This window comes from Ptychodera flava, chromosome 4 (genome assembly GCF_041260155.1).
Source record: "Ptychodera flava strain L36383 chromosome 4, AS_Pfla_20210202, whole genome shotgun sequence".
Classification (NCBI taxonomy): domain Eukaryota; kingdom Metazoa; phylum Hemichordata; class Enteropneusta; family Ptychoderidae; genus Ptychodera; species Ptychodera flava.
In genome coordinates, this window is record NC_091931.1 from 29,338,689 (window position 1) to 29,357,049 (window position 18,361).

An 18,361-nucleotide genomic window follows, 5' to 3' on the forward strand; every position below is an offset into this window, starting at 1 on the left:
TCGCTCAGTAATCTTGCCTCCTGACCCATTATCTATAAGAACGATTTTTGATCCTCCATTGCCAGCTCTTTTTGGCGCGAACTCAGTGAACATTCTTCCTATATCTGCTCATTTTAATGGTACAACATTAGACGTTCTGTAATCATTTAATAGCGATAACAACGGCTGCTTCTCGACCGTTGATTGATCCGGTCGAAGTTCAAGTCCCTCGTACATTAAACCGTGAATCACTGAAAAGAAATTCGCGGCGAAAGCTGTCAATGAAACTTCATTAAGATCAGTCGCAGAAAAATCCCGAATTACTTTTCCAGGCGTATGACTCTTTTGTTTTGTATCATGAGAACGAACAATTTCTTACACTTAAAGTGTTGTTTATGTTTCAAACAACATGACTTAAAACAGTATAAACAGAGTACAATGAATGCACGTATTGATTTGCGTTGATGGTAAAAAAGTCAAAACTGAGTCAGGTTTTATCAATCCTAACGTGTTTAATGTTTTCTGGTGAAAACGTTTTGTAAGAAATGACTTCTTTCTATGATCACTTGGGAAATACAAACTGAATCGGAATTATACGAAGGCGTGAAAGAAAGAAAAGAAGTCGTATAGTTTCCCCAGTTGGCGAGGACCCGTCAATTTTAATTTCACATTTTTTGAAAGAGTTTGTCAAGACTGTGTGGGGTTAACCATATGAAAGATGAAATTGGAAAGATGAAATGTTTGGCGACAGAGGACACAAGCCGAAGGAATGAAAATAGGGTCAATCGAGGTTTTCTCACCCACGCCATCAAATTACATCGTGATCTCGCGGGAGTATTTAGGCTACCACCAACATCGAGAGTATGGGCGCTGACTTCACAGGTGTTCGGTGCTATGTCTAATTACAGAACGTGCCTGGATCGGTTTAAGGTTCAATGCGCCTCAAAAGTGAAAGACTTAAACTTTTGCTCAAACTTCCTGAATGAAACGTTCAACCATTCTCTTACTAAATCAACAATAAAAATCGGGGTCCACCGTGCAAAGTTTGGAACTAGCGAAACAAATTACCCAACATTTTGCGAAGTTTGAAATCCAAAATGGCCGCCATTCCCGTGTTAACTGTATGGGGAAAATTAATTTTTTTATTTTCGAAAAACTAAGCCGGTGAAAGTTTTTCTTTCTCTATGAGCTTTAAAATGAGCCCCCACAAGTGGTAGGTCAGAAAAGAATTGTAGAAATTTGAGAGTCCGAATATCTGTCCCCGAGGCGCGTTCTACTTTAATACAGTCTGAGGCAAATTAGGCAAACCTGAATCTCCGCAAAAGCTTCAGTTAAAGTCAGCTTCAACTTCAGATGTTAGACAGTTGCTATTTTCCTTCCATAGTTATAGGAAAGGCGTGATCATCACAAAGAATGAATATCATGATTGAGTAGAAGCCATAATAGCCACAATGGAAAACCCAGAGTTTAATGTACGTAAATTTCTGCTCATGGCTCACCTTTGGCGTGCTGACCAGGTGTTGTTTTGCTAATATTGTGATGATATGGTATTACCGTCCATGCATCAAGACCGAGGAAAGCGATACACCAGGAAATTACAGCTCGCATGTCATCGTTTTATCAGTTCAATGCCTCGTGATTATAGAATACAGCATCAATCGATCAAAACATTCCCTGAATCGGAGATTTGAAGGAACGGCCATTTTCGTGTATGCGCTTACCGCTGTAGCATTCCTCTTTCTCGCCTATGAATCTCACCGTAAGAGACCTATGAACAAACATCGACACACGCAGACTAGTGAACCTTAAATCTGTCGAGGTGTGGGCGATGATTTTGTGTTCAGCACTTTATTAAATTGTCATTTTATTATTTTCTTCCCATCAACTTGGTAAGTGCGCGTAAAATGAAGAGATCGTTCCTCGCGGTTAAGGTCCGAAATCGTGTTTTTAGTGGATAATTTGCCTTTAAGGAGGCGGTTATTTCACCACCATAGCATTGCAATTGTCTTTTATTGACATTGCGTGGCAGAGCAGTCACTTAAAACGTCGGCTCGGCTATGGAGATTTATGAGTTACTTTACTGGGGATCTGATGAGTGGCGCGGTGGCCGGACCGATGTGACTGTGATATGAGCATGGCAGAGGAAGTTCGGAAACGTGGAAGTCCTTTGACGATATTAATTTACCATAGCGTAGTGAGGTTGGTTTCGTCATGTGTCAAGGTCGACCGAAGCAGATGGCCCGCAGCGAAACTTGCAACGACGGAGGCAGGAAATTGCCCTTTTTTGACGGGCACGCAATTCGGTGCGATTTTCACTTCAAAATACAGCATTTGTCATGGTATTAGAATCTGCGCTCTACAAAACGTCAAAACCGTTCCTTTGTTTTCTTCAAGGAATTTGCTCGCGGCTAACTTGATGACTGACTTTTCAACCGATGCGGTCGAGCTAAAATATGCTCGTAAAGGTTTATGCACAGCTATAAAAAGTGAAAAATCTGCCATTTTCTCTCTATGCTTGGGACACTTTTTGCCTCAGAAATACGAAATAATTCTTGATTTTAAGTGGAAACGTACCTGTCTTTGAGAAGCCTTACACAGCATGCATCATGTACAGTCCGTTCACGACTAGACCTGGCTAGGGGGGGGGGGGGGGGGTAAAGTACCTCTTTGTAGGGTAGATTTGCTCTATGCAAGTCTTGCTCACGGAAAATTCGACAGACAACTACCACAGTAGTTTTCTGAGCTTGAAACAATTACCACGGTACCAGTGGCTGTGACCCCTGGCCTTCTTGATTCGAATGGTATGATAACATTGGGCCCTTCCCTGACTGGATCATAGGGCCATTGTAACACCCCCCCCCCCCCCACACACACACACATACTGTGTTAGGCCGGCCAAATTTTAAATTTTTGTCAGACCTAAAAACTTCGAAATTACCTGGACTCCCTGTGGACCGGCATGTCCTGTTAACAATGATAATTTTGGCCTATCATAAAACCAATATCTACTCTTGTCGCAGAATAATTATCCATGCAGTGAGTCTGTTGTACAACAGCAATCAGTATCACATTTGATTAAGAAACATCTCTCGCCAAGGAAACGAAGCTAAAATTTGATTTCAAGTTCACTGCTGCTGTCTCTAACGACTCTTGACTGACGTAGGAGTGACATTAATCACGTGGGTTTACATCATCTTTTCAACTAAACGGCACTGTTTCGTTCGTTTTGGTGGCATTGATTCAGAACTCAATCAGAGTCGGCAAAACACTTGGGTGCGTCATATGGAAAATTTCAGTAAATTTAGAGTGATATAAACTTTCAAGTCAGAGCTTTGTCTGCAGACACGGCCCAATTAGGGAATTTGCACATTTTCCTTGCTCCTGGCAGCAAAATGTTGATTTCAAAGCAAAGTCTTTCTTTTCCGTTTCCCTTCCATTCTAAAATTATGACTCACAGAGTGTATTAATCGCTGAAAAACGCTCTAAGATAACATAACCATAATTTCATTTATCATTTATCGAGTTGAGAAGAAACGCCTTTTCATAGCAATGTGTACTCGTCTTACGCAATTGAGTACTTGGGAAAATGCTTGTGATTTAAATGAATGGCTTTATGAATAGCTGTGTGCGTATAACTTACAGTATCACTGTACACATGTGCGTTAATGCCGAATATGATATTGCCTAGATAGGTCCTGTTTTCTAGTAGATAAATACCGACTTCCTTTCCGCTCAACGTTTCGATTCGACGGGGGAACTCAATGCCCCGGGGCAATTCGCGGATTAGCCAGTTAATTATCCGAGAATAACAGTCTTTTTTGAAGTGTCTCGGAGACGCGAGGAAAGTGTACACCGTTAACAATATCGGGGTGATTCACCGGAACAGAGCGTTCAGAAGAGAGGTAAGCGAATTTGATTTGATCTCAAGCGCTTTGCATGAGTTACGGTTGTGGTTTAGCCCATACGACGTTTCTTACGTCGGTATTGCATGACTGCACAGTCTGAGTGGCGTAGGTGCTCTGAAGAGACTTCCTGCTCATGTTGTTGTGTTTTTTTCTCTCGAAGTTTTGTGAAATTTTTACGAGAACCACGTATACTGTGCAGAGCCAGGTAAATATTAGTCGTGGTTAATGTCATCGTATCGTTTTATTTCCTCCAAGTCATAATAGCTCGAGGTTTTATTTACCCTGTCGTTTGATTTTTCTCCCTGTCGTCTGATTTTTATCTCCCGAAGATGGAAAATGTTGGTAAGTTCCCGCTAAAACAATCGCTTAATCCATTTCACGTACGCCTGTCCTTCGACTTTTATGCAATAACGTGTTTTACCTGACTGGCAGTCTAGCATATCACATGTTGTATATCTAAATCTCGCGACATCTCGTACTGAGCCGATATTCCTCAGTATGCCGGAGAGACCATACTACTTCAGTTATAGAGGTTCACTGTTATTAAATTAAAATACTAGAAACTTGCGCTCAACAATTTTGACGTCTTTTTTCTTTTTTTCAACTATTTTAGTCAATATTTCTTGCTAACTTTATTTCTCTTAGTCTTGATTAAGTCATCGATTTCCTTCGTACCTCATCAACTTAAGGGCACTGCGACATCATAACAATTAAGCGAGTTTTCTGGAAACCTTTTCTTAAATTTGAAAATTTTCGTCAAAGCCTATACAATTCGATGGCCCAGTTCAAGAGGGGCGTACCCCTGTGTTAAAGAATAGGAGATATGCCCCATTTGCACTGGGACATCGAATTTCGACAACTTGGTCACGATAGTGTGTGTCGACCGTACTCCCCGTTTAAAATGTACGAGTCCTGAAGGCAAGAACAGTCCAGTCATGTGTACTCGTGTGTTAACATTTCTCGTAGTCTCTAAGTTTTGATGTTTGATAGCGCGTCCCTAGCTTTTTTATCTCCCAACTAAGATACAGATAATCGGGAAAAAAGGCGTCAGCAATGCAAAATAACGGTTGTGTGTATCCATGCGCGCGCGTAGAATGCATTGGGCTGTGACTCGTACCCAGAGATGAACATCTGCGTCTTTCACGATCTCCCTGGGGCTAAGCTCACTTTCTATACAGTTTACCACTACTGACACAATGAGGTACACAGGCTAGCAAAATAAGTACAATATATACTCAAATTAATCAGGCCCGCTTCTCCGTAAGCCTAGTAACCAGTTTGCATAAACTTGAATTCCAGCATCACGTGACAACTAAAGCAATCTTTACGTAAATAAAGGTACTGAGCCATCTTTGAAACATAAAGTAAGTGTTCCATTTTCCCTATGTTAGAAAGATTCGTTCGAAAGCAGTTCCCTGCTACCTATAGCTTATTCTTTGTATACCGTAAATTTTCTTTTCGAACAGTTATTCAATGGGTAACTCACTGACTGACTAAAATTGACTCTGCAAGTCTTCTCATCCAGAAATACAAAGTTTGAATGCTAAGTCTGGCCTTAGACCTCGTTTTTCTCGAGGGTCGATGGTCTGGTATCGAGTAGTAATTAGCGCGACACTTTATATCGCGGTCTTTGTTAACTCCCATTTCACATGCCAGTCACACTGAGCGAGCAATGGGCTGACATTTTACCTGAGATGTCCCCATTTTCAGCTCATGTGTTCACACAAGTGGGCTAATGTTGCAGCGATGTCTGTGTGTCTGTCTGTCTGTCTGTCTGTCTGTCTGTCTGTCTGTCAGTCTGTCTGTCCGACTGTGCGCCCGATATCTCAAAAAACGGCTCATCAGATCATCAAATCTTGTACATAGATTAAATTTGCAAATGGCAAGAAGTGATTAGTTTTTGATGGGTGTGGCTTGCTTACTTTTTGCTCATTTGCATAATTAACGATTTTAGAAAAAAATGAATATACATTGAGAACGACTGCAGAGAATTTGATGAGATTTGCTACAAATGTTGATCATACAAAAATATATCAGTCGTGAGAGGCATTAAGGGGTGACATGAAAGAAAGTTGCTGATTTGCATATTTAATGAACTTCCTAATTAGGGATATATGTCTGATTTGACGTGATCAAAATTGCGAAACTTGGCTTGTATATTGAAGATACTAGAATTTAACAATATTGAAAGTCATTAATAATTTTAACTTCAGCAAATTCCTAATTTGCATATTAAATGAACTTCCTAATTAGGGATACGTAATAGAATTGACTGGACCAAAGTTGACGAAACTTGCTACATATATTGAAGATACTATGATACAACATTCTTGAAAGTCATTAAGCATTTTCACTTCGGCCAATTCCTTATTTGCATATTTAATGCACTTTTGAAATAAGAGATATATATTTGAATTTACTCGACCAAAGTTGATGAAACTTGCTATGTACATCAAAGATGCTATGATATAACATAATTGAAAGGCAAAAGGCATTTTTACTTCAGCCAATTCCTTCTTTGCATATTTAATGAATTTTCCTAATTAGGGATATATCGGAATTGACTTGATCAAAGTTGATGAAACTTGCTATGCACATTAAAATACTAAGATACAATATTATTGAAAGTCATTACTATGATACAATATTATTGAAAGTCATTACGCAGTTTCACCTCAGCCAATTCCTAATTTGCATATTTAATGAACTTTCCTAATTAGGGATATATATCTGAATTGTCTGGACCAAAGTTGACGAAACGTGCTATGTACATTGACTATACTATGATACAACGTTATTGAAAGTCATTAAGTATTTTAACTTCAGCCAATTCATAGTTTGCATATTTAATGAACTTTCCTAATTAGGGATATATATCTGAATTGTCTGGACCAAAGTTGACGAAACGTGCTATGTACATTAAAGATACTATGATACAACATTATTGAAAGTCATTAAGCACTGTCACTTCATGCAATTCCTAATTTACATATTTAATGAACTTTCCTAATTAAGGATATTTATCTAAATTGACTTGACCAAAGTTTACGAAACTTGCTGTGTACTATAATAAATTGAACATTTTTACTTCAGACAATGCCTAATTTGCATATTTGATGAACTTTCCTAAGTAGGGATATATACCGGGATTTACTTCAAAGTCGGCAAAACATGCTATGCACATTGATGATTATACCTGGTTAAAACAATATTGAAAGTCATTTCGCATTTCATGTCAACTAATTTATAATTTGTATATCTAATGAGCTTTCACAGTTCGGCATATATAGCTTGAAGGACTTGACCAAAGGCAATTACACTTGCTATATAAAGTGGTGATACAATGACAACAGTCAAAGAAATTAAGTGTTTTAAATTACAGCTAATTACATATTTGTATGTTACTTAATGACCTTTAAGAATTAATCTGCAGTTTTTGCACGCATTGATTAGTCAATAGGTATATCATTGTTAAAAGTGAAACTTCATAGCCTGGTATATCACAGCTGAAGAAACCTGCAGGTTACAACCATCCTATGTAGCTTCGTCAATTCTGTGCCGAGTCTTGGATGAATGTGTGGCTCTCAATGTCCTGACCATGTCATTTAGACAAATTTGTTTCTATTCACCGCGTATGCTGGACTATAGTGTCATCGTCTCCTTCAGCTTGACTCAGCAAAGCTGGCTTTATCCCTGGTAACGATCAAACTGTTTGATCATTAAGTACGCGACAACGTCCTGTGCCCGCTCTTTCACTATTTACTGGTAGATGACGTCTATTTATCGCAAACCAGTTACGAATCATGATTTATCAGGTTTTTTGTTTATCGAGGATGGTGTGCCCGGTGATTATTTTTATCCGATTGTTTCATCTCTTACCCGATCTTGACCTATAGTGCCATAGCGTCCTCTTTTGAGTAATGTTTGTAACTAAGCTCACTTTAAGGAAATCGGACAGACAAACCAGACTGACGTTTTGGAGCGATGAGAGCCGGTTGGGTGGACGAGCTGCTATTAGTTTCAAACAATAGGGTTCTGTAAGCTGTTCCGTACATTTATTTAAACCTAGCACGTTCGGCCCCGTAATATTTCCATGGTATATCTAGGTTAGTTCGCGAGCACTTTACTCTTCTCGACAACCCGCAGAAATCGATAGGACTCGAATAATCATACAGCCAAATCGCTTACGGCGAAACACGGTAGGAGCTGATATTGATAAAAAGTGGCGTTATGTTTAAAGTATACAAACTATTATCATGTGACGTCTATTAAATTTTACAGAATTCTGTGTCCATTTATGCGCTTGCTTTACCGAGAAAATCCTCAAGCCCCTTCCCTGTAAACCGTTAGGTCAAGTCTCATGTTTTCTGATCTAGTGTGATCTATTGGACCCTTATATTGACACAGTAGGGCTGAAAGAATAAGATTTGTTTAATGTAATACCTGCTCATGAATTTTGGGTTTCGCTCATTTAGTTTTTGCTGAGTCATCAAAGTCAAACTTCGATTATCAGAGGAAAAGAATAAAAATATATTGCAGGACGGGTACACCTATCAATAAGTCAAGCAAATAACAGTTAAAACGTTATTTTACATTATTTTCCCTTTTTAATCAAACTTTGATATTAAATGTCTCAGCAGAAACTGAATGTGCAAAAGCAAAATACATGAGTTGTGTACGAATTCTCAAAAAGTTGCTCAATTTCAGGGCGTGTAACGCAGTACGAAAGACGAATCTTGAAAGATTTATAAATAGTGTCAATATGAAAGCTATAAATATGCTTTTTCCTGTTCGGCGCAAACACGAAATTAAGTCTGTTTATCAGACAGTAGTAGCCGCAGTGGTCCGTAAAATTGCATTTTTACAATGTGTTCGAGTCGTGAATTTGATGGCTTACCGCGCCTACTTTACCACAGCGAAACCCTTGGGCGCTTTCTTCCGACGACCAATCAACATCTCTGCGGTTGCGCTCGGATCAACTCTGTGCCATCTACACGTACACTGGAACCGTGTTCTCTCAAATTGGCGCCCACGGACAACTTGTATACGTCATGAGGCTTCCACCAAAACTGTCGAGAAATACGAGGGGACGGTACACTGTTTTGCACGTACGCTCGCTCTGCGCTCTGCCTCGGCCGGGGAGCTGGGTAATTTAGACAAGGGGTATCTGCCGTATGTCGTCAAACGCAGGGTGGCATGCTGCTTTTCCCCCTCCGTAGGCTGTAGTGAGAAAACATCCTCTTTCGGTTCATTGACTTTTCTACTGGATAAACTGCATTCCAACGAAGATCATGATAATACGAATTGATTGATAGACCTAAAAACTCATGGCCTACGGTTATCAGATAGATATGACACAGTTTACGAGTGCTCCCATGAATTATTGCGAAATAATTCATCATTTTTTAAAACTGAAATTGCGATCAAGAGACATGTGTACTCGAATCCAAGTCAAAGTGGATACATTCCGGTCATGATAATGTAGGGAAAATAAGCAATATATACCCGGTGTCTCGAAATTCAATCATGCACGCCGTAGCATTGGCCGTAAATATTGATATAATTGGGTCTGATTTATTTTATGCAAATTGTCGATAGTGGAGATGAATCCCTCTGGGAATAACTTCGCTGGCCGTGAATTACTGCGTTTACTTGGTGCTCCAAGATGATACGGACAAGTTGCATTGCCTCATTTGAAATGTATGGGGATAAATTTAATTGACTCCCAATCGATGCTGATAAATACACAGATATTATTCACATGTGGTGGACAGCATACATATAGGAAATAAAACGACTCTATTCTCACACTGTGTTCAACTTAGCCTCGAGTATAGGTATGCATAAAGTACTCCGATTGCTCCAGCGTGGTTTAAGCTAAGACTGGAGGATTGAACAACTAAAATCTTTGGGATACTAGCAGAGATATATAACCTGAGGAAGTATTTGGTCCGCAAAGCTCGAAGTGCGATATGTTCTGGTCACTACCTACGGATAGACGACTGTTAAATAAATAGATAGCGCCCTGTTCATTGAAACGTCGCTGTGTTGGTGTATATCGTTCGGTTGGAGGGACAAAATAGCAACGATTGTTTTTGTAAACCCGTGAACGTGAAAATGGCGTGTGCCTTGCTCAATCATGGCAAGTCCAGATGAATCCAGATGACATCCAAGTCGAATATAGCACATCATTGCATGTACGGTCGTCTGCAATACAGCCAACTGTCTTTTGTACGGATGTAAGGAACAAGATATTTTTCCTCCTTGTGAACTGTTCGGTAGACATTTTGTCACATTATAGACAAACGACATAGTAATTCTCAGAGACCCGGAGTGGTCACTCCGCACTCTTTGCATCGAGAAGAATTTGAGGTAACCGCTTGCAGAGCGCTTTTGTTAACATCTCAAAAATGAAAGTTTTTAAACTTTTGTCCATACTGTACTCGACGAATCTCTGAAGTATAATCTAAGATTTATCGATCGACTATAAGTATCTGGGGTGACACAAAGTAATTTTTAGGACAGATGTTATAGAATTTGAAATGACCATATACTGCGTCATTAAAGGGGGAAAATATAAATTTTCGATTTTCCTAAATTCAAGACCATTAAAAGTCCAAGTTTTTCTTGAATTTCAGAATTAGCCGTCAAAATTGCAAGCTGTGGACTTTAACGGTGACAAAACTCCACTGGGCCCATTCTCTTTTAAGTCTTACGTAGCTTGCATTTCCATGGCATCTCGTTAGCTGCGCATGCCCCGTTGCCGTAGACGATAGCACACGGCAATGTACCGATGAATGACTGTAGAATAAAGCAAAAAAGAAAGCGAAAAACAAACACTCCAGAGTTCATTTTCAGAAACATAACTTCCAAGGGAAAGGGCTAATTGTCAAGCCTCAACTGTTCTAGTGCTCCGATGATGACGCGTAAAGTTCGTCTGCCGGCGGACAGGTCTATTTTCGAGCAGATACTAGGAAATGCATTCGACGAATAAGCGTCATAAAAATTATATTCCGTGGCTGTGTCAAAATTAGCTTATACCTTACAGACATCTCTTTTAAAACTAAAACTTTGTTTCCTTTCGTTTTCTAGGCTGTTTTTATGAGCGTTTTCTTTGATCTGGCGCTAGCATACACACAGAGTAAGTATGTTCAGCTTGTCTGTCTCCCGATGTCAGTTGCATTCACAATACTCTTGAACATTCAAAGCTAATTTATGCCCTACCACGACTTTCGATTGTTGTCCTCAATTTCGCTAATTCACTGTACATGAAACATTGCAAAGGAAACTTCAAGAACTTACACTAAATTCCGGTTCTTGTATTGAGTATCCTGTAATATCTTGATGGCTTTTGATTTTTCGTGGGAGGCTAACTGTGGCCATATACACAAATATCAACAGCAAGGGTATACACGTTGTGTTCCAATCCCAGTGGCATCACTTTGACGTCGGAATGCAGACGCGCGCGGGAAATCGTGCGTATCGTGTCGTCTGCATATTTGCAAGTTCCCATGACTCATGATTTAAGAGCGACTGATTTCAATGTCTTTGAAGGAGAGAAGCAGCCACATGAGACTCTGCAAGCCTACTGAAGGATGTAAAATAACTGCCTACGCTCGGACGATGCTTCATTAACGACACTGTTTACCCGAATTATTCACATGTCATGCCAGCCGGAATAAGACAAATGTTAGCCTTGAACGACGTTGGAAATATTATGGCGCGATCAGTCCAGAAATATCGTCGTGTCATGAAAGTCGTGCTACCAATGTTGCTGAATGCAGTGGGTTACTGTCTTTAATGTCTCCTCAGTCCCGCACAAAAATGTCGTCATAAAAATGAACAGTTAAACGAATTACAGTAAGGTAACATAAAGAAGGACAGAAGTTCCCTTTACTATTAGTCTACAAATAGTACAATTGGTATGCATAGAAGTGACCGCAAATTATCACTTGTTGATGATGCCATCCGTCAGATTTTTTCGGGTGGGGTTTTTTGCCTTCCTGTGATTGAAACATTAAATTTTCATCTGTAACCTCGTAAAATATGCAATTTTGTCGTTTCAGTGATTCCAAAGTCGTGCAATGATTGGTACCAAATCGTATCCTATCAACCAAACTTCGATGAGGCCCTATACGACGGTTTTTACACGATTGAAGTCGATGGTGAAGAGAAACAGGTATACTGCGACATGTCGTGCAACGGGGGAGGATGGACGCTGCTTATAACAGCGTCAAGCTCAGCTGGTTTTGCAAGTGGGGGTTTACTTGAAACCAATCCTGACGACCCTTCCTTGGAGAACGATTATTCCATACTCGGCTGGGCAGATACGATAAAGTCAACTGGATTGGTCGGTAATGTTCAGGTTTGTTTGTTCAATTGCTATCTTACGTTGCTCTCGGCAAATATGGCGGCTGTACTCCGCGTTGCAGTTTAACCGTTCATATTCTATTCTATTCTGACCCATTCTTGGGGTCGGCCAAATGCTTTTCATGAAATCAAACAATTATCAAATCAAGTCAAACCATCATAAATGAGATGATTGAAAAAATAACCGTGCCACTTATTTTCCTCACAAACAATCAAGGTGAAGTTAAGGCCTAATCGGAGACTCTAGGTATACGTTCAGTTGCCGTATACACGCCTTCTTTTGACGATGCTGACCTGATGTTTTTACGGTAGCCGCAGTTTTACCAAAATAGACTCGTCACACGAGTCTTTTTAAAATTGATGCTCGCACACCTGTCAAAGTCAGGCCAAAGACAATCACAGCATCACAGAGACGCCATCGTTTATCATGGTCTATTATTTCGGGACTTATTGTAATTCGCACATTAGGCAACCTGATTAACCATTCTAGGACATGTCACTTCAAATGCATGTATTCCAATGAGACAGTTCGGTGATTTTACTTTCACGTTATCGTTGACAACTATTATTGAGCTTCCATGTTATATATATATATATATATATATATATATATATATATATATATATATATATATATATATATATATATATATATATATATACACACCTGGTGTCAATAGTGGGACAACAAGCCAAGATTTAGAACATTGAGCAAAGCAGATCGTCATAGTCGTTGCTACGCGTACTGCAGTCTCCTGCAAATGCATAGGTGTTAAAAAACAACAAAACGAGTATAATACATCATCACAATCGCAATCCGTCACAAATCGCTGCCAACATTTTTAATACAATGAGATTTCAATAAATGAATTTGAAAATAGATTACCCTGTCGCGGTTAATAGGCTTGCTGTGATTGTCACGGAGTAATCCCTGGGCTCTGTTTTACCGACGATTTATACAACATCCACTTCTATTTCTTGAAGTAAATAACATACAATATTGATATTTTCGCCTCAGTATCGACTCGATGCCTTCCGAACCAGCCCCGGTCGCTATGGTGGTATATGGGAGGTACCGCACACGTACAGCTTTAACAGCACCAGCCCATATCAGCTCTCGACCTTGGTCGAAAAGTTCGACGACGACTGGGAGATTGGGTATGGGGCCGTTCAGAACCGAATGCCCTGGATCGATGCCACCAACCGCATGCTGACGACGTCCGACCTCCTCTTCGATTCGCTGTGGGGTACGGTTGCCGTGGAAACTGGGGGCGTCGTCGTAGGCTACGACCCGGCACCATGGATCGAAAGCCGACTACCGCAACCTGGTAAGATTTGGTACTGGATGAGAGAGCCTAGACGAGGTACGTCACTCGGCAAAATTATTTGAAAAAAGTCTGTCTGACAGTATTTGATATCCGACGACGGCAAAAATGCGCCTTGGGCCTGTATTTTTGAACTTTCAAGTAATGCAATAATTGCTGCTCTACACGAGATGAGGATTTACTGTGAAACCGGCAGAGAAAAGTGAAATCTTCTCGACGTCTCGTATTTTTATCGAAACTCTAACATGTAATTTTGTTCCCATCGAGTGAAAAGGGAAATTCGGAAAGACATCGATACAAATATTCCTCCTCTGAATTAAGGTTGAGCTGCATGTTGACAACACAGTTTTTATTTCTCATCAAAGATGACAAGGAAACCCCCTCATACCATATATTTTCAAAAGGAAGAGAATCTAAAGTTTAGTATGGTAGCAATAGTTTACTCGAAGGATGAAGTGGGTTTATATTTGGGGTAAAAAACCTCAATTTTGGTTTTGATGATAAAAATTAATTGAAGTCAAAAACTTGGTACTATTTTCTGAAATGTAATATTTCACTTGAAACAAGAGTATATGTAGAAAAAAACGGCTATTCTATTTTGCATTATCTATCCGAATTCTTAAATGGCATGAGTTGAAAGACTTACAGTCAAAAAAGTGATTAAAATATGATTAGCAAACTTAAAATTCCTCTTATTCAAAATGTTAGAACTATATTACCTAACAAAATAGTCATTTTGTTATACAGCATTTAAAGAACATAGAATGAAACTTTCATCCAGCTATAGAGTGGAGTTAAATCGGGAGAAACTAAGAGAAGCCAGGACATCGAGTGATTTGCATAAATTTGCATAAATCAACACTTCTTTATCACACAACGTACGACTGCTTGACAAGCTAAAAGGTGAACCCAAACAATATTTTAATTTTGGGTTCACAAATCAATTAAATATGAATGAATATTTGCAAAAAAGTGATTTTGAGCAAAATACGCTGAGTTGGGTACCGCGCCCCCTTAAACATTAATTTTGCATCGTAATCCTTGTTTATGGACGATACAATGTATAAACATATTTAATATATAGAGTTTCCTCGGCGGAAGTTTTTGTGAGAATATCAGGGCCTAGTTTTGAGGTGCGTATTACTCTACGAGGGAGAAAAATGTATTGAATAAATGTTGAAAATTACTGTGACCGTATCGTGCTCCTCATCAGGGGCAGAAAGAGGAAGGTATGACAGACGAAAATCTTAGTTGCATTTTGTTGGCCTTGAAATGTGAAACTTTGTTAGAATTCTTTCGATGAGAATTTGACTATAAATTGTTTATTGCATCTATAAATGTCTTCTTCGTTCCTGATTCAACGATCAACGATCTTATTCTAGGCCGCATATCTCTACTGTTTTCTTTAGGTAACCGATTGAGCAAAATGGTAAATCGTTGCGGAGTCGGCATAACAACCCCAGTTGTCATCGACACGCGTGCCGCAGACGGGCTAGTTGGATGGTGCCAGTCGTTTTCAGGTTCCACGTGCTGTGATGATATCACGGCTACTGGCTGGTGTAACAATGAGTGTGACTGTGACAACTGCGTTCGGTTTGGACTCGGTAAGTATTTCCTGTATGATACAGTACCTTATGTATCACAAACATTCACCATGAAGAATAATTTGTGACCTGTTTAATCGTGGTTGGGAGATACCTTGAAGTTCTGCAGTCGTAGAGTTCTCAGAGATGAATATATTGCTTATTTAGTATTATTACCTACAGACGAGAGTGGTTGTGTTACCTGATTGAATATTGTGACGCTATTTGGGAGGGGTCTCCAATTGTGATGAAATCAAAACAAATTATATGAAATTTGAAAATGGGACCACGATATTACGATGAAACCATTTTTAAATTTATTAGATCTCGCTACGATGGCAAATTTTACCCGTGACAACGGTACATGTTCTGCGCCGATTGAAGAGGCACCAATGGTAAGTCAGAAAATGAAACATGACGATGAAACAATGGAAATGATGATGGTGAAGTTGTTTTTGTTGTTGTTGTTGTTGTTGTTGTTGTTGATGATGTTATTAATGTTGATGGAAATGATGATAAAGATGATGTATAACTCTGGCACTGTAAAAAACACAATTAGAGAATGAGCTATACCCTGATTAGAACATGAAAGAGTAGGTTGCATTGGCGTCATGGAGTGAACACCATTCAAGAACACCTACTTTTTCGGAATTGGACTGAGGTACAAGAAGTGAACATAGGTTTAATTTTTTCCCGAAGTTGAAATAGATCTCTCCAAACTGTGCCTTGATTCTTGTCATTCCTGAAAAAACTAGACATAATCAAGAATTTATAAATGCTACCTTCTTAAAATTTATACAGAGGATAATTCAAAATAAAATTGCCATTAATTCTTTTACAAATAAGTTCGAATAAATACACGGAGGACGATGATAAGAATGAATTAAATCCCAATCTATTTCCTCTTTAAGCGATTGTTGGATTTTGTTGTGTCAATCAAAGGAGGTGGGATCAACAAACGTCTTAATCGTACTATTGGATAAAATTCCTTCCGAATGAATAGAAACTATGCTTTAAAACTGGCTAGGAGAGTGCCAAGTTTTATTGCAACAAGATCGCCTATTTTAGTAATGCAAACATTGAAATTCACGCTGTATTAGTCTAAAAAAGTCACAACCAAAACAAACATAATTTGTCTAACTTTCGAACAAACTAATACCGCTAACTTTCAAACTACCTACTACCTTAATATAATGGTACTAACTTTCAAACAACCTAGTACCGTAATATAATGGCACTGTCTAACTATCAAAAACTACCCAGTACCGCAATATAATTGCACTGTCTAACTTTCAAACTACCCAGTACAGTAATATAATGGTACTGTCTAACTTTCGAACAACCTAGTACCGTAATATAATGGCACTGTCTAACTTTAAAACTACCTAGTACATTAATATAATGGCACTGTCTAACTATCAAACTACCCAGTACCGTAATATAATTGCACTGTCTAACTTTCAAACTACCTAGTACAGTAATATAATGGCACTCTCTAACTTTTGAAAAACCTAGTACAGTAATATAATGGTACTTTCTAACTATCAAACTACCTAGTACCGTAATATAATGGTACTGTCTAACTTTCAAACTACCTAGTACAGTAATATAATGGCACTGTCTAACTTTCAAACTACCTAGTACAGTAATATAATGGTATTGTCTAACTTCCACACTACCTAGTACCGTAATACAATAGTATACACTGTCTAACTTTTGAACAACCTTGTACGGTGATATAATGGTACAACCCATTCATTTACATGACGCAATGCTCAAATAGTTGTGACAGTTTTTTGCCTGACGACAAGATGTATTTTTGCAAGAAAAATTTGTCTCACCATATTTTTTGTTTGTAGTTTGCTTCCTTATCTGTATTTTCACCATGCTTGTCAAGTCTAAGTAGAAAATGAAATGTCTCTACATTGGCTTCCTTCTCAGGCGGAGACACCAATCAGAGACTTCAACGCGACCTGGTTCCTTCAAAACTTGGATGATGTCACTTTGACCTCTGACATGACCCAACTCATCACGGCCATCACGGTAAATTACACCGATACGAAGCCTGTTATCAGTTCATGGCATAGTACCTGTCAAATTATAAGATGCTCCTCAGTCCTCAGTGTTGATTACAAGTAAATGAAGGAAAAGTTATGGACACTGGTGCTAGAGTAAGAATGTGCATGCAGAATAAAGGCAATGCCAGTCGTTGCAACCACTGTATACATTCTTCATCCGGCGTGGCTCTATCAATACCCCATGGTTATAATATCACTGTTTGATAATGACGACTAGGCATTCTATCCTACATCTTGGAATAATTATCTGTTGTATCAGTTATATTATCGATAGAATTTGACGTATGAGAAGACAACGTATTAAAAGACATGTTTGAAATTTCGCATAACTAAATATATCAGGTGTCGCTTGCATTTATTATGTTTTTCTTCATCTAGGCCGTTGTGGAGATTTCAAATGACATCCTTCAAGTCATACTAGAGCAGGTTAGTGACATTCAATACAAGAAGGCCTGACAATACGCTTACGCTGTAATTGTCAAATCAACGAATGATTCATATGTCTGGACAAGAGGGTGTATCCTTGTATGAGGGCTTCCTAGCCCTCCGGGGCTATCGCGATTGGCACGGGGCTTTCGAACTTTAGTACAGCTGACAAGGCGCTCGTCTGTGACAGAAATGCTTCAGTAAGAGTTCTGTATTGGTGTCAAATTAGTGATAATGACTACTAGTAAATTTTTCGATCTGATATAAGAGTTGACGTATTGAGTGATTGATTGATTGATTTGGTAATTTACCATTAATTGAGTGATCATTTTCTTGACTATGTAGAGAGTTGAAAGTATTTTTAGGAGTGGCTTCGTATATAAAATCACGAGACAAGCCGTGGAGTGACCCTGATTCTCCTCTCGATTTTTAACCAAGTTCACACTTCAACATTTCAGCCCGGTCTGGTCGACAGAAAGACTGGACTGGATCTCATTCACGGCATTGACGGCTTCGCTGAAAGAGTTGCAGAGAAGCTGCCGAGTGGCGAGGAGATACGCGAAGTTTCCCAGAACGTGGGTAAGAAGCCATAAGTTGCTTAAGAACCTGCATGATAAAGTCAGATCCCCGATAAGACTGTTGAGTGCACGACTTTCAATAAACAGTGCATGGCTCATGGCTATCCCTTTACTCTA

General features: G+C 39.2%; 1 protein-coding gene across 1 annotated transcript in view; it reads left to right on the forward strand.

Moving 5' to 3' along the window:
* Positions 1-18,361, forward strand: part of LOC139131407 (adhesion G protein-coupled receptor L4-like) — a 48,537-nt gene that overhangs the window by 12,548 nt on the left and 17,628 nt on the right. Inside the window, exons 2-9 of the mRNA XM_070697432.1 lie at positions 10,977-11,025; positions 11,951-12,249; positions 13,273-13,618; positions 14,989-15,183; positions 15,487-15,557; positions 17,104-17,205; positions 17,619-17,666; positions 18,125-18,245. Coding sequence (XP_070553533.1) covers positions 10,977-11,025; positions 11,951-12,249; positions 13,273-13,618; positions 14,989-15,183; positions 15,487-15,557; positions 17,104-17,205; positions 17,619-17,666; positions 18,125-18,245 — 1,231 coding nt within the window. The remainder of the gene's footprint in view (positions 1-10,976; positions 11,026-11,950; positions 12,250-13,272; positions 13,619-14,988; positions 15,184-15,486; positions 15,558-17,103; positions 17,206-17,618; positions 17,667-18,124; positions 18,246-18,361) is intronic.